Source organism: Pseudorca crassidens, chromosome 3 (assembly GCF_039906515.1).
Source record: "Pseudorca crassidens isolate mPseCra1 chromosome 3, mPseCra1.hap1, whole genome shotgun sequence".
Lineage (NCBI taxonomy): Eukaryota > Metazoa > Chordata > Mammalia > Artiodactyla > Delphinidae > Pseudorca > Pseudorca crassidens.
Window position 1 is genome coordinate 155041305 of NC_090298.1, and position 17046 is coordinate 155058350.

Consider the following 17046-nt stretch of genomic DNA (forward strand, 5'->3'; position numbering starts at 1 on the left):
AAGGATTGACTTTTTTAATATATCCTCTATCTTTATTTTGCTGGTTACAGAATTCTGGGTTGAAAATCATTTTCCCTCAGCATTTTGAAGACGTTGTTCCGTTGTTTTCTAGCAGGATTGACTATTTGAATACAAATTCACGTGTCTTTTTTAGAGCTGGGTGACCAAGCCTGGCTGTCCCATACCTTGTATCTCTCAGAATCTGCAGAGACACTAACACTGGGGAGGTAACCACTTCATTTCCCCATACTTAAGGAAACTTCTGAGCTTTATTAAACAGACCCAGAGAACCATGCTTATTGTTGTTTTGTTTAGTGATACACTTAGAAAGGTAAAGCATGTGAGATATAAGAACAGTCATAATATACAAGCCTTCTACCACTTCATGGAATTATGAATGAGCATATTATTTTAAAAGGAGAGCTTAGTGAGATAAAACAACACTGTATTGCAGTCCAACTAAAGCTATGTACAAATGCATATATAATTTATGATCTATGTATAATTCGTATGTATACAAACACCATATTTTATTGAGGTAAAGTAGCACAGCAAGGTTAAAAACAAATGGCTAAGCTCAATGCAGGCTTTATAATGTCACTGAAAGCCATTTTACTAGCATAAAGGCCTCCAACATGCTGGTATTAACCTACTGATAAATATTTAGACTACTTATATTTTGTTCTCTTGAGAACTAAGCCAAAATAAACATTTAAAGGCAGGCTTTGGAAGTGTCAGCATTTCTTATTTTTATTTGCTTTGTGGTAAATGATATTCACAGTGACAATTAAAATATTGAACAATGAAGGACAAAGATTGGCAACTTCATCTTGAATCCATTTTATCCTTTTATAAAATTTTCTCTAATGTGCGGAAAAGTCATATTTTTCACCAACCTTCACCTTCCAATTTTGAGGAGTAACGTTATTGCTTTTCTTGCCCATACATGCTTACTCAAAGCTATGTGTTAGAGATTTTCAATTTCGATTTCATGTTCAGAAAAGCATCTATACAAGTCTCATTGCTATTTTTAAACATTCAGAAAACGAGAACTCACAGAATACAGGTTATTATGGCTGCAACCTATTCAACACTGCTGCTCACTTCCATCGTGTCTTTGGAAAGATAAACTATCCAGTATACAAGGTTGAATCCTGCAAATGCAACTGGGAAGAGAATCCGAGAATACTGGTCTATTTTACTGGTACCCGCAAAGGTAGGAGAGAGGGGTGGGGGGGTGACAGGTGTTGACTGTAAGATGGGAGCGCTTGTGAGGACTGTGCTGGCCTTGGAGGATGGAACTATTGGCAACGTCAGAGAGGTGATTCTTTTCTTCAGATAGTACTTGGAATCAGGATGCTGTAGAGGAAAAGATACATATATATTCAGCCTGGGTAAAAGAATAGACATCCCTTAATCATTCATTTTTTCCGTCATTGACAGATAGTTACTGACTACTTACTATATAAGTTAAAATATCAGCAAATTCTTGATAGTAATTGATGGCGCTACTTTTCCAAGAAAGCGGTAAAACAAATTTGAAAAACATCGATTTGCTAACATCCAACGTCCTCTAATTTAATACATCAGCAATTGATGCTAAGCATGTTCCATGCCCCAGAAACTGTGTTGAGTGTTGTACCATTAGGAGATAAGCCAGGTTATAAGGGCTTATCCACCCACCACCCCAGTTATGCATAAACCTATAGGGCAATGGGTATGGACAATGAGAGGGAATTTCATGTGGGAATGTGTGGGCAATTACTCAATACAAGAAAATAACAGCTCGGCTAAATGTTATTTAGACACATTCTAGACACATTCCCAGCCAACAGTCTCATCTTTACCATTCATAAATTTGAACCAACTGAGGTATCAACAACAGCAAAAAAAATATAAAGGTGCTCATGTACATCAAAAGCCAGTGACAAAATAGAAATACCCTTATATTGAGTGGGATGACTGTTCTTCCCTGGAAATACGACTACCTCTTGGTCCAGAGTTGTATATTGAGAGCTTTCTGCTTTCCATTCAGAGCTTCTCCACTGGTCTCCCTCCATCTTAAGTTACCAAAGTGATATATTTACTAACCTCAGAATTGTCATATGTTCTTTTCTATCATGAGATTTTCTGTTCCACTGAAATCATAAGACAACCAATCCTAGTCTTGAAAGGGATCTTCAGTGCATTAAGTAACAGATGAGAAGGCTGAGGTCCAGATGTGGGAACTGCTTCGCCCATAGTTTCACAGCCCGTATTAAACCGCCTTGGTCAATCTCACTGCTTGTTTCATCCCAGCATTTTCTCACCTTTAAAGTATTGAGCCTGGTTCAGAGACTCTAATTCTATTTGCGTTAGACTCCTTTCATAATGGTGGAGACTGGGGGGCTTCCTCTGATTCTTACCTTTTCTTGTCTACGGCCTATAACAATCACTCTCCTTGTGGCCAGGTTGTCCTTGCTGGGTCCCTGCCTTCACACCCTGGCTGTACATTAACCCTGCTCTTGTAAAACTGCCTCGTTTTCTCCTTGGCAGCAGAATTACCACTTTGCTGCCTGGCAGGGTGTGTTACTCACGTGCACACAGACTCCTGGAGCTTTAGACAGCAGCGCCCCCAGCAACGGGATGAGGCTGCCGCCTCCCCTGTGCTGGTTGAGCCACAGGACCAGAATTACCCACCGACGTGGTGACATTTGGACTGCGGGAAACAACCACCCTGAGAACCGCTCCTCTATATACTCCCATCCTGAATTTTGCTTTTGATTTGTCATGGAAGTTTGCCCAGTATCTATAATAGTCATCATAGAGAGTTCAAGCCCACTGTGCTTTTAGGGGCCGTGGGAAAATTTGTTTCTTTACCAAAAGCAAAAATAAATCAGTATGAAGTCTGATTTGACATGACCATGGTGAATTTCAAGCAAAGAATATCTTTATTTGTTATCTGTTGACCCAGTATTAGGCTAGGCACTCTGGACAGAATGTAATAAATCATAGGTATTGGAGGTAGAAGAGAATTTAAAATAGAAGAGTGCCAAGTCTACTGATCTTGGATAGGAAATAAGTGATATTTTCTATTAAAAATATGTGACAACCCAGGACTACTGTGCCCAGGGTCACTAGATAGTGTGTGGATAGGACCAGAGTAGTGGTATTTTGGTCTCAATGCATGCTACCTGTATGAGAGAATAAACATAGCATTGTCTGCCAAGAGCTTTCTATCATGTTTCTCAAACTCTGATTTGAATTTTCATCTGTTATATATGTTATTAAAATATTCTCCACCTGAAAGAGCAAAATTTGTCACAGTTTAATTCTTCAGAAAGAGTTCTCTTCCTCCCAGATATAAGGAACATTAAAAGATTTTGCTCTAGTAAATTTTCTAAGGATCGTAATGGAAAGAAAGAGGGCAAGGCTTTAGAGCAGATTTTCTTCTAAACACGTCTTGATTTTTAATAGCATGCATTGTCTGTCTGACACCTATGTTTCTTCCTTTTTTAGGGAGAAACAGGGCAGACATGAATAAGTTCACTGAGATGAAAGTGATTATAAACCATAATCTAGCATAAAAATGTAAGGCATTGTTTTACCTCTCTCTCTCTTTTGGAGATGTTGGGAAAACTTATTTGTCAATCTCTTGGCATCGTCACAGTGTCACAAATGACTTAATGAAGATTGCTGAATAACCCTTGTCCAGAGTTAAGCAACATCATTCACCACCTAACAGCATGAAAAATTTATGCACAATGGCATTAGCCTGGAATTAAAGGTCTCCTACAGTAGGATTCCTCTTTTCCTCATCTGCTTCCCCAGACAATCTCTATGGAGGGTTGCTTAGGAGTTAAGAGGGCAGCAGAGTCAGAAAGCCCTAGACTGCAATTCCATAGATAATACTTAGCTGCTGTATGACTTAGACATGCCTTAGGAGTCACTGACTCTCCCTAAGCTTACATTGAAATCAACTATACTTGAATAAAAAAAAAAGAAAGAAAATTAAACAAAAAAGAAAAAAAGAAAGGGCCAATTACTGTTTCAGCTGTAAGGTTTTTTTCTTTAAGAACTTGAGAAAGGAAATGTGTTTTTTCTCTGTACACATTTCTGCCTACCTAACTGTTACAACTCTCTGCTGTCATCACCTCTTCCCTGTAAATATTATTTCCGTTGTGCTTTATCCCCTTTCCTGACATGAAATCGCCTTAGTGGTAGAGGGCATATTATTCTCATGTGTAAGTGTTCCACAGTTCCTAGCCAGTGCACAGAACACAGTGAACACTTAATAAACATATGCCGAATAAACAAGTGAATGAAAATCTAAACATTTCCCAAGACTTTGTAGTCAGGCAAAGAGAAGGGAACAAAACGTTTTATGATTATTTTACACTATATTTTAGCATATTGTTGATATTACTTTATATTATCGTTACCATATCTAAATGCCTACCATTAACAAGCACTACATGGCACTTTGCATGCATTATTTTGCTTATTCCTAGGAAGAATCTATCATGTAAAAATATTATTTTCATTTCAGAGATGAGCAAATGAAGGTGTAAGCAGAAAGCTCACACAAGTAATAAGCAGCAGTACCTCACTCAATCCCTCTCAGATCCCTAAGACCATACTCTTTTTTTTTTTTTTTTTTGTGGTACGCGGGCCTCTCACTGCTGTGGCCTCTCCCGTTGCAGAGCACAGGTTCCGGACGCGCAGGCTCAGCAGCCATGGCTCACGGGCCCAGCCGCTCCGCGGCATGTGGGATCTTCCCGGACCGGGGCTCGAACCTGTGTCCCCTGCATCGGCAGGTGGACTCTCAACCGCTGAGCCACCAGGGAAGCCCCACTCTTAATAAATATTACTTTTTCTTTCCATCAGCTTTAGGGTTTAGGGCATGGTTTCTCAACCACAAAGCTACGGATATTCTGATACTTCTTAGTTGTGGGAACTGCCCTGTACATCATGGGGTGTTGAGCAGCATCCCTGTCCTGTACCCACAAGATGCCTGTAGCAACCACCTCCTCGGGGTTTTGACAACCAAAAATATCCTTGTTCCTTGACAAATGTCCTCTGGGGGAAAATTCACCCACCATTGAGCTTCACTGGTTTAGAATTACACTGTCTCATTGCCCAATGATGGCTGGGGGATTTCTAGCAGGCAGCAAATACAAGGTGCTCAAGGAAATGCCAGAGGGCTGGCTAACCCACACGCTGGATAATCAGCTCCTGGATAATTGGGAATCGGCAGTGTAGGAGACTGGACACCTAAAATTTAGAAGAATCACACTGAATTTCTGAAATGAAAAGAAAGCCAATATTGCAAACCATTCAAGCTACAGGTTTGTGTCGGATCCCGCCTGCTCTATTGTAAGCTCAGCAGCTTCAGCTGATGGTAAAATAAGCTTTTGTCAGAGTCCAGATGAGGGCTCAGCTTGGGGCTGTCACTGTTTTGAGTAGAACGCCTGTGGTTTTGAATTTTTCCGGGGCTCCCCTGCTGTTCAGTGTCATCCTGCTTTGGATATTTTTAGAGCACTGTTTTGTTTTAAGTAACGCCATATTGCAAAGGTACTTGGAGTCAAACTGGACTTTGTGACAATCAGTTATTTGGTACAGGGATGAGGCATTTGGGAAGTACTTAGAGCAATTCTGATACAGCATTTAGTGAGTCTAATATATTAAAGAAGAGGGGGCAACGGGTTACCTCTTAGGAGAAATATTCTAACCAGGGCTGCATTACTCAAAGGACAAACAAAGTATCTGCTTTTAGAACCAGCGAACAGGGGCACCAAAAATAAGAGAAAATATTTTTGAAAACATTTATTATTTGACCTTTTTTAAGCTACATATTAATCATTACGGAGAAAATAAATCAGTGTGTCAAATGTCCCCACATTTATTTTACAGCTGATAGAATTGAGGAGCGGAGACAATTCCAGAATGCCTGCAGAGAAGCAGCTTATTGGTAGCAATCTGGTGGGTCAGTGGTGCTAGTGGCATGTCTGAAAACCATACTGGAATGTTTGGAGGGTGCAAAAAGGAATATTGGATGGTGATTTGATGGAAGGTATAGGGAGAGAGCCAACCACCTACACCCCTCATCTAATCCACCCCACCCTCTCTATAAGTCATATGACGGCGCTACCATGGGGAAGGGACATCATGATCTTTCTGGTGCTCAGAGTCTCTGATGGTCTTAATTCAACTGTTCATTCTTTGGAGTAATGGTAGTACTGAAAGAAATCTTAGCACGATTTGGAACAGGGGAGGTAAATCTTTCAGTATGCTATGATTCATATTTTTCTACACAGGTGAAGGGCAACATAGTAATGGCCCAGCAGACGTTCCAACCTTGAAAGGAGTGCAGGAAGGAAAATATGTCTTATTTCCCTCTCTGTGCCCAAGTTTCTCACAACTGACTGAGAGTTTCTAGAGCAGGGCCAGGCTCATCTTTCTTTTCTCTGCATAGGCATCACTTCCTCCACAATCACCCCTCCAGACTGAGTTAGGTACTGTCTCATGGCTTTTTTTCAGCCTTCTATACATCTCTAACCACAGCCTTTATCACAGTATATTGTCATGGCTCCTTGAGTAGTTTCCTCTCTTCCTGCTCAACAGGCAGCTCCATGATGGAAGAGGCCCTATTGACGTCACTTACTAAGGTAGCTTCAGCATTCTACAAAGGATCTGGCAAAAAAGCACTTAACAAATAAAGGCTTATGGTATGAATAGTTTGATGAACACATAGGTACTCAATAAATTGGTGTCAGGTGAAAAGAAGTAATGTAATCAGTATAAATATAGTTATTATCTTGACCAATTAAATTTTGGTCAACTTAGTTTGTAGATAATTTACCAAGAACATCACACATTCTGTGAAAAAGAGAAGCCATGGGGCTTCCCCGGTGGCGCAGTGGTTGAGAGTCCGCCTGCCGATGCAGGGGACACAGGTTCGTGACCCGGTCTGGGAAGATACCACATGCGACGGAGCAGCTGGGCCCGTGAGCCATGGCTGCTGAACCTGCGCGTCCGGAGCCTGTGCCCCACAACGGGAGAGGCCACAACAGCGAGAGGCCCACGTACCGCAAGAAAAAAAAAGAAAAAAGAGAAACCACATTGGATGTATTGATGGGTAGGGGGCCAGGGGATTCATTCTTAGGAACATAGTGGTGAGGGCTTAGATTTTTAAAATAACAAGGAAACTAGCAAAACATCCAGAAAGAGATCAAAGTCTAAACTTGGTCTTATATATAATATAAATCTACCCCAGACACGTAATAAGCTCTGAAACATAAATACAGGAATAACTCTCTAAAGCCAAAATAGCATACCAAATAAAAATAATATGGAAAGATACCCTATAAGCAGGAAAGAAACTGTGGACAATTTCTTCTCCAAATCCAAAAATGTAAAGTCTCCACTTCCAAATGCCTTAAAATAAGAAAGATTAATACTCTATAGAGCACTTCTGCAGATTTAGTTTTAGATGAGTCTTCAGGTGTGAGTACTAGGCTTTAAATGCCTGCATCTCTTTGTCATTATTATAATAAATTTCAAGGTCAAATTCAAAGTGATAAAGTTTTCACATTCATTCTAAGCAGTTTTCCTTTGAAAAGCAATGTGCATATTAAAACATACAACTTAGAATCACATGAAATATCCAAGCACTTAATCTCATTTCAACTTTACCACATTGGTTTGCTATTTCAATGTCCAACTTACTCAAATAATGTCATTTTGATTACAACTGAATAGGCATTTTAAAATGTCATGGTATTTGAAAGAAAAAATGACCTTGCAATCATAATATACCATTGTGCTGTATATATTTGAAATGTGTAATTTGTTTGTTCCTCTATATTATATAAGGTAATAGCCAAGTTTTGACATAAATAAATAAAACTGTACATGTTCTATGTAATCATCTATATTTTTTGATGCCTACAAGGTTAATATTGTTAGGTTTGGTTACTTTTCTTTTTATTTTTACACTTTGACTTAGCCTTTCAGAAACAAAATTCTCCTTTTCATTGCCTTGGAATATTTTAAGTGGAGCCAGGTTTAGAAATATAATTTTTTGTAGGGAAAAAAGTCAACTTGCAAGGAAAAAACTACTTTGAGATGGTTGAAATGCAATTTTTTATCCAGCTTCCCAAAGAACCTGCTCATTATATGTTACTACTTTAGAACTATTAGAAGATAGTTTATATGAAGACCTGAGATCTTAAATTCCATCTTATTAATAAATTATACCTTTAAAATAATGGACTTAGGGAACGATAACTCTATGCTTTCTCTAAGGATTTGAAATCATATTCTTCTTAGTAATATATATTTTAAAAGAGTTGAAGTAAGGAAGTTGGTCTTTCTTTTTGTTTCAATATCAGATCAGTGACTATATTCAAAATCACTTTTCTTAGCCTCTTTTTCATGAATTTCTTTTTTTATTTTTATTGTGTTTCTCAAATAAGAAACTGTTAAATGGAATTATGATAAATTCCTTCTTCCTTTCCAGCTATATGTTAAGATAATATATGACCTTTGGACAATATGTCAATTATATACCTATGTAAGTACAGATAGGTTGTAACATAATCACTTATTTTTACAAACAAAATAATTCTCAAAAATATTTTGAATTTATCTTTTCTGAAATATATAATTTTCAAGTCTTTTGAACTGGATCCTTAACATATTTGTTACAAAATTTATATTTTTGTGAACTTTCAAAGCACACACACGTATATAAAGAAAACATCATTAAATTAAGGGAAGAATTTTGGGAATAACCTTACCTACATACAGAAAATGTTTTGTCCAGGGGTACACACTCTATTATATTTCAGTCTTTGAAAAAGTGTTGGGCCTCAGCCTCTGTAAATCTGTGGATGTTAGGAGTTCTGGAATCAATTCCTAGTTTTTCTACCAACTAGTGCCTAATGTTTTCCTTCTCTGAGGCTCTGTTTTTTATTCGTAAGTGTAATTAGACCAGATTACTGGATGGCAAACTTTTTTTTTGTTTGTTTAAAAACAAAGTGTAATTCAAGAAAAAAAAGTCTTTAAATTACATATTGCCACTTATCATGGGATTGGTCTTATCCTTTAAAGAAAATGTAAATTCTCTAACAAGTTTCTAAGTTTATCAAAGAGAAAAGTTTCAATACAAAATTATCTTTTAAAGCCAATAAACACCTGAGTATTTGGAAAGTAAAACACATATAGCTTTATAATTCTTATCATAAGATTTAACCAAGAATTAATTGGGCTGTATGTGGTTTTGCGATTTGGAAATAGTCATGAGAATTGATCAGTTATAAAGAAATTTTCAGTTCAAAGTGTCTGCATTACTTGATTTTGTAGAGCAAAATTTTCCTCTTTTCAAGAGCTACTTGTTTAGAGTTTGTTTTGAAATAAAAATGTACACTTGTCAATCAGTTCTATAATCCAGTTTTTAAAAAGTACATGCGATTTGATGTGAGAATTTATTCATATGTGAAATTGAAATTTGGGGGCACATTTAAGACCCTTGAATTATTAATACTATCATTTATTTTTTATTCAAAAAAACTTTGGGGACCAGAGCTTAGCCACAGCAAATCTAAACTTAATTTTATAGGTATTTCTCACTGATTATGTCTCAAAAAAACCACATTAATATACATAATAATATGTATATTATATACATATAACATGAATGTGAACATGAGAACGTTTTCACATGAGTCAAAAACTTGGCTTATGACTCAGCATTCATAGAACCTAATATACACATTGTGCCCTCCTGAAATAAAGCAGCGAGTGGATTTCTAACAGAAATGGTCCATGGAGTCCCTGCTTGTTTCCTTCAGACTCTGAAACCTCATTAGGAACTTTTTTTTTTTTTAACTTTATTCTCCCTAGTCGGTATAACGGAACCTGTTCAAAGAAAACATCTAAAGGCTAAGAATTTTCTGTCTCCTCTGAGAGCTTGCAATCTGCCAGTATTAGTGAGGGTGATAAAAGAGGAATACCAAAAGTTTAGAGCAAAGATAAATGAAGGATTGTTGCTTGGCTTTTTTCTGTGAAGCTGGAGAAGAAGTTGGCCTTGGAACCAAATTTATGTAACTCATGCCCCACTAATATTACTTTTGGACTATTTAATTGTTTGTGGTAACTATTCCGGCTGCCTTTTCCTATATGGTAGCTAACATTAGAAAAGTAAACAATTACCAAAACAATCTCAGCTTCCAAGGGTTCAGTCGCTTTTGCTATTGTCACTGGGGGTGAGGCTGCAATCTGTGCCTTCCTTTTGGCCTTCTGTGTCTGAAGATTGGTAAAGTAGTTGACAGCTGCGAACTCAATAAGAGCAGAGAAGACAAAAGCAAAGCAAACAGCTATAAACCAATCCATGGCGGTCGCATAAGACACTTTTGGCAAGGAGTGCCTGGCACTGATGCTTAGAGTAGTCATGGTTAAGACAGTGGTGATCCCTAGAATGAAACAGAATGAGAAATGCACTATTAGCATTTGCAATCCAATAACAAGATCAAGTGGGAACATGCTGGTGGAGAGGATTTTTGTTACAAATGTATTTTTTGTTATTTTATTATTTTTAATTGTTCACATTTAATTAAATGTGAATTCACAAAATTCACATTTTGGTTTCCTTCAAAGCCTAGTGTGGTGATGTGTATTAATAATAATATATTATAATATAATAGCAAATTATTACATAACTAATAAAGCTTTGAACTTCTGATCAAATTTAATGCTGATATAATCTTTCATCATATTTAATAAGTCTATTTGGTGTGAATAATAAATATAAATTAGATTTCTCAATTTTTTTTATTTCTAGCTTGGTTTTAAGATAAAATATCTAATCATGAGAAAATAATTTCATTACTCATCTGCCAGCAGTCTTCTGTCTTGGAGGATTTATATAATTCAAAGATGGTAAACATCAGTATATAAATATTCTTTTATAACTTGCAAAAAGAGATCTATTTTAGTATGGTAAATTAAAAAGTCAAAATTCATCTGAGATTTCAATTAAACTCAGGTCTTCCCTATGAACTACTAAATTTATAATCACAAAAACTGAGAAAAATATTGGATTTCGTTACAGATGATATTTTTCTGTTATAGCTCTTTTTCTTATTTCATTTTGTTCCATCACACTAGTAATGATTCTGTACATCATAAATGTAACTAAATATTTAGGTTGAACAATGGGGAAACTGGTGATATTTATCTATTTTTAGACCTAAAAATGGCAATTTTTTTTAAGATCCAACCTAATAAAAGTGAGATATAATTTATGTATTTGTGGGTTCAATATCTTAGCCTTTGTTTTCATTGCTTTACATGTCAGTTTTTAATTTTCTGCTTTTTTTTTAGTTATGAAAAAGCAAATTGAGTTTAAAAAACAAAACAAACCAACAAAAAAACAACTTTCCTAAATAGGGCACGTCAAAGTCACAGGAAACCAGCCAGAATTCTTGCTGAGACTAATCTTTTGTTGATTCGCCACACAATGTGAGATAAGATGAGGGTCATTTTATATGATACATGTGTCTGAATGAGATAGGAGTTTATTTCCTTTGTGGGTTGAAAAAGTGCACTGGTGTGAACATTCCCCTAAGATACACAAGCAATGTGAGCTGGAGGATGACAGAAAGTAGAGCCCAAAGAGTGAAGCATACCAAAGACAGTTCTGGCCGGAACAGACTCCTTATTAATCCAGAAAGACACCTGGGAAAGAATGACCGTCATAATGCAAGGAGTATAGATCTGTATCATAAAATAGCCCATCTTCCTTTGCAAGTGGAAATAAACTGTCATTATTACGTATTCACCTGTTGGAAGACAGGTATATCAGGATTATTGCTGTTGACAGTGTGCAGAAAGAATGCAACTGGAAATAAATCTTGCAGATCTTTAAATTAATATGGGTGGGAAGAAAACAAGCAAAGGCATTTTTTCAATATATGACAAAGCTACTCAATCAGCAGATGATAGATACATCAGCTCATTGTTTTCTGTGGGGTTCTTTGTGTCATATACATACAAAACTACTCACTCCAAGGCTACACAAATCTTTATATGCACATGGTTGCAAAATCAATTTTAAAGAAAGCTACTTATCACTTTAAAACAATAAGTTTAGCTGAGGATGGATAATGCAGAAGAAAAAGAAATAGATATTTTGAAAATGTGCACTGGAGTCACCATGCAGGATTACATCCATGCATTGATCAAATGCTTACCTGTGTTAGATTTAATTGTCTCACTAGATACTGTTTGTCCAATCAGATCATACTGAAGGAGGCTTGAAGATTCTTCTGGGACTTCCACTGAGTAAAGTGGTCCTTTTTTCCATGTATATATGATTTCACTTTTGGGGTAAGCATCTGAATTTTTTAAACAAATTAAACAGAGAAGTAAATCTGGCTAATTGTGTGTTTTTTTTTCTTTCAAAGCAAATCTTGTTCATTATAAAAAGGAAGTACAAACAAATTTTTTAAATGATTTTCTTTAATCCTGGTGACCAAAACCTCTGACTGTATGATTGAGAGAGACGTGATTAAGTAAGTTAATTCCTGGAATCATACTGAGAACGTCAGAGTAATATTTCTCTTTTGCTTTCCAGTGTCTGACTAAAACCAAATAATTATATATTTTGAATGCATTATTTGACTCTCAGAAGCTTTTTGTAACTTACAACTCCCAAACTTGAGTGGACAAGCATGCCCATCCATAGGAAAGTTAACCAGCCTCATAGGACAGTCAGCGTTGATGGTAAGCCTAAGGAACATTGAAATAAGTGGTTCTGAGTTAGTGTGATGGACAGATAATTTGGGCAGAGGAAGTAGAATTGGGGAAACCTCACCTCATGGTGTATAGAATTGTTCCATTCTGCATTATTCTGAAGAGTTTGTTAGGAGTTGTCATATTGTGAGCAATTGATTTTTTGCCATTCCTGAAAAAAGTGTCAGGTGTCCAGATTTTACTGACCATCAGGTTATTCAAACTCAGAATCTCAGCTGGCCCCCCAAACTTCAACCTCTCATCGGTCCAAGTCTGGCGGAAGAAAACGTCCATTGTATACTCCTAAGACAAAATAAGAGATTCATGCATGCTGGGCAGATGGCTTATTAAGAATAGTTTATTCACTAGCTTACATACCCAATCTTAAAACTTAAGAAACGAAGCAACTTTTGATGACAATAACCTATCAGGAAAGTGATAATTTCAGTGACTTATTATGTTTTCACACTCCAAGATTGTAATATTATTATAAAAGGTAGTGTTGTATTGTGCAAACCTCTCTCTTCCACCTTCACCCTCCTTAACATTCTTCCTCTTTTTCTATCAGTCATCCATCTCTTCATCTATTGACCTATTGAGCTCCCCCTCCTTAATTTAGAAGAAAAATAGAAAAAGATTTAGTCTAGGTTTTATGCTGACCTTCCTACCATCAGTGAGTCTAACCAGTCCCTTAGCAGCTTGTTCACCTTCAAAGGTATCTCTGAGCAACATGGTACCACTTAGTAAAGTTCCAAGGATAGAGAAACTTTACTTGATAAGCATACTCTTGTCTGCACATCATGATTGTTTTATACTGTTCTCAGAGAACATAAAAGCAAATGTTACCATGATTACCCAAACAGAGCATCATTTAAGCATGCATAATCAAAATTATGAGTTTTAATTTGTGGCTTTTATGAAATAACATTAAAAATCTTAAGAATTATGATAAGGGCCTTTGCAAAAGTCAATGATAAATAACAACTTATAATTAGGTCAAAATATTGCCAAGAATTGCTTTGCCTACTTTATATGTTCCTTTATGAGACCTATTACTGCAAGTGGTGATTATATTTTAAAACTATAATTTGACACACAACATATCCATATAATGATGATCCAGGCTATAACAAGCCTCTCTTGTACAAATATAAGATGTGTGTCTTAAAAAAGAGACACATGCATAAAATAAATTCTAAGTGTCCCCAGATTTCAATGGTACCATAAGATATGGTTGTGGTTATTTATTCTTGGGGTGAGTCAGTACTCAAATGAAAAAATATGATAACTAATTGAGAATTCTGGAGAATGCTGACTCTAATTTCTCTCAAGTCTTAAGACATTTATCTCTTAAATAAAGTACTCCTCACTCTCTCCCCCTCTTCTGTGTTGTTTTTTCTTCTCTTCTCCTGCCCCCCCTTTCTCTTTCTCTTTTACTCCTTCCTTTTTCCCTTTTTTTAATTCCTCCTCCTTTCCTTTCTCCTTATCTCGTCAACTCAAAAAGCAGAAGATGAAAGTATCTAATAACTGTTTTTCTAGAATTACATTCCCCTAGTACATTTAATGCACCACTTTAAAGAGTTATGTTTTTCTTCAGTTTTAGTATGTATATTTTACTTTTAGGGGGACATACTACCTGAGAAATATGAAGGAATATCATAATATACTTTGTTCTAGAAGGCTGGTTCAGGTTTTCATTGCCGCTTACTATGAATCCTATAGCCATCTGTACCTGGAACAGAGTCCCCAGAACACCTATTGGTCCATTTGCAAACATAAAAGGTGGAATGCATTACTCTTTCCAAAGGACTCCCTTTACTGTTTTAATAACACATACCGAGAAAGATACACTGCCCAAACAGCTATGTTTTAAATTTAATAGACATTCTCAATATACACTTATGTAGCATACCATCTTTGCTGGTTTCTCTTTTTTCTCCTCCAAAAATTTACTAGGACTTCATAAAGATGGGGAAAGATCTTCTCTTTGTAGGGAAGAATAGATGCATGATATGTGAACAGAAGAGAGGGTATCACCATAAAAGGCCCCTCGGATTAGTATTCAAGCAGAGCCTTTAGTGAAATGTGAAAGAGATGAAGCCAGGAATCTGCTCTAAGGGCCATTCCTTCCCAGCAGGAGCACACATATTGCTTTTGGATCTGGAGCCAAGTTTGGTAACAACGCCCCTTATCACTCATTCTGGGATTCAGCCCTCTCCCCCAACTAAGCAAAATTACTCTCCTCACTCAGAGCTCACTCACCATCTCCACATCTGACACGGGCCCAAAACTTGTTACGTAAATGTCTGTTTTGACTTCAGTGACAGCACCTGAAATGAGCCCAGAGGGATGGGGGCAATTATCATCAATGATGTTAAGGGGACTGAACTGAATAAGTCTATCACAAAGTCCCTTCTCATGGCCAGAATCTGCAACCCATCCTAAAGTAATTCCAGCAGCAGGAATTCTTTGGATTTTCAACTTTACAAACTCACACCAGTTGCATTATTTTGAATGCATTCTGGCAAAATTGTGAAATTTAAGGAATGGACGAGAACTAGGTTAGTATTCTAAAGAAAATTACAACAATAATTAATGTTTAGTGATGGCATTCATGGGATAAATGCTAAAGGAAGTGTTTTATATGGCAGATCTCATTTTACACTCAAACGCCCTATGAGGCAAGCACTGTTCATACACCCACACTACATTTGAGAAAGCTGAGGCTTAGAGTTCAAATGACTGGCATATAAGGTTGCGAATTGAGGAAGGGACAGAGACTGGATGGGAACATACACATGGTCCCTCCCCAAGCTCTGCAACCTGCCACTCTGCTATCCTGAGGCCTCTGTGCCTTGGAATGGCACTAAGGGGGAAGAAAAGTACAGACATTTGGTCTAGTAAGGACGCCTCTCACCTCCAAATCCCGGTCGCAGCCGATTGTCATAGCCTTCAAGCAAGTTGTCCAGGATCCGACTGATGTTTCTGGAGTAGAAGTTTCCTTCATCTTCCAGTTTCCCTAGGGCATTTTCTACCCTGTGAGTAGACAGTCAATGACCCTCACTCCTGGCCTCAGAGGAAATAGGCTGTTCATTCCAGCCTCGTCTGCCCCACCACACATACATGCCACACCATCCAGGCTGCTTCCATGATTTGGTATAGAAGTCACCCAATGGGTGTGTGCTTGCCCTTTTCTCCGAGCAAAAAGGAAAAATCGGAAAAAAGTCTTACTCACCATAGAATAATGTAGAGCCAGGGCAGAGGCGATGCCATCCTGCGGTGCACTGAAATGCCCAGTTCTCCCTCCTCCTGGGTTCTCCTCCTCCCAACCAGCTCCCCTTTGCCAATTAACTAGAGCAATCTCCCGGACCACTCATAGCCCTTCTTGTTTGTGTCTGGCCAGTAATCCAGTAGGTGAGAAGGTTGCCAGCTAAACTTGCAGGGTTCCCCTTGCTCTCTTCACTCTCTGTTCCGTCTTTTCACATGGAACAAGGTGGTTTGCGGTCTTAGAGTACGTCCTAATGGACACTTAGCCTCCTCTGACTGACTTAGTTGGGAAATGAGAGTCTGAAGCGACAGTGCATGGTCAGAGAGCAGTGACAATAATCGAATAAGGCATAAGGGGAGGTTAGATGGGAGAAATCCACTGCTAGTTTTGGCATGGACTTCGCAGGGCCCTGTGAGGAAATCTGGAAGGCAGTGGCATCTTGCTGATTGAGATTATGTTCCAACGGACTCAGCATTTATTATTTCCGTGGTTCACAGAAGGATTTCTACATGGCTCTCACTGCTTAAAATGTCTAACAATATTGGGATCCTCTCAGATTCTCTTTCTGATTTCACCAGGTTTATTGCATCAGACGTCCCTTTCCTCTCTATTTAAAAATTGGTCCTCATTCTTCTTTGGAAAAAGCATTTATAAGACACCAGAATTACATTCCCACAGCTCTTGACCATCTTGCTTTTGGATTAGCATTTTTTTTAAAGTGTTGAGTACTTCGCTGATCCTTCTTGTCAAAGGTGTGGCGTCTCGAGCTAAGATACAAAATTCTACCACTATCTTTAGAAACCTGGCCAGTTTCATGAATGCTGCCTATAAGAGACAATCTGGAAATAGCTTATTAAGGTTCCCATGTAGAAATGCTGTAAGAATAAAGCATCCATAGATAATGTTTAATGATGATGTTGCTGGCACTATTTTATTAGGCTTGCCACAGGTCAAGAGCAAAATGTTTGAACCCAAGAAATAGCATTCTCCGCCCAGTCTGGTAA

The 17046-nt window shown here is 37.6% G+C and overlaps 1 protein-coding gene across 4 annotated transcripts; it reads right to left on the minus strand.

Annotated features, from left to right (window-relative positions):
- Positions 1 to 724: 724 nt before the first annotated feature.
- Positions 725 to 16448, minus strand: GABRA6 (gamma-aminobutyric acid type A receptor subunit alpha6). Of its 4 annotated transcripts, XM_067732932.1 has the most exons (10): positions 16010 to 16448; positions 15692 to 15810; positions 15037 to 15104; positions 14411 to 14506; positions 12857 to 13077; positions 12689 to 12771; positions 12234 to 12377; positions 11670 to 11822; positions 10195 to 10454; positions 725 to 1359 (listed from the first exon to the last, which is right to left on the minus strand). In XM_067732932.1, exons 1-10 carry the CDS (start codon positions 16045 to 16047, stop codon positions 1084 to 1086), a joined length of 1458 nt encoding a protein of 485 aa, XP_067589033.1. In that variant the 5' UTR covers positions 16048 to 16448; the 3' UTR covers positions 725 to 1083. The 4 variants fall into 4 exon arrangements, with proteins under 4 accessions (XP_067589033.1, XP_067589034.1, XP_067589035.1 ...); XM_067732933.1 differs by lacking the exon at positions 14411 to 14506 and having other exon boundaries at positions 16010 to 16440; XM_067732934.1 differs by lacking the exons at positions 14411 to 14506; positions 15037 to 15104 and having other exon boundaries at positions 16010 to 16445.
- Positions 16449 to 17046: the final 598 nt, after the last annotated feature.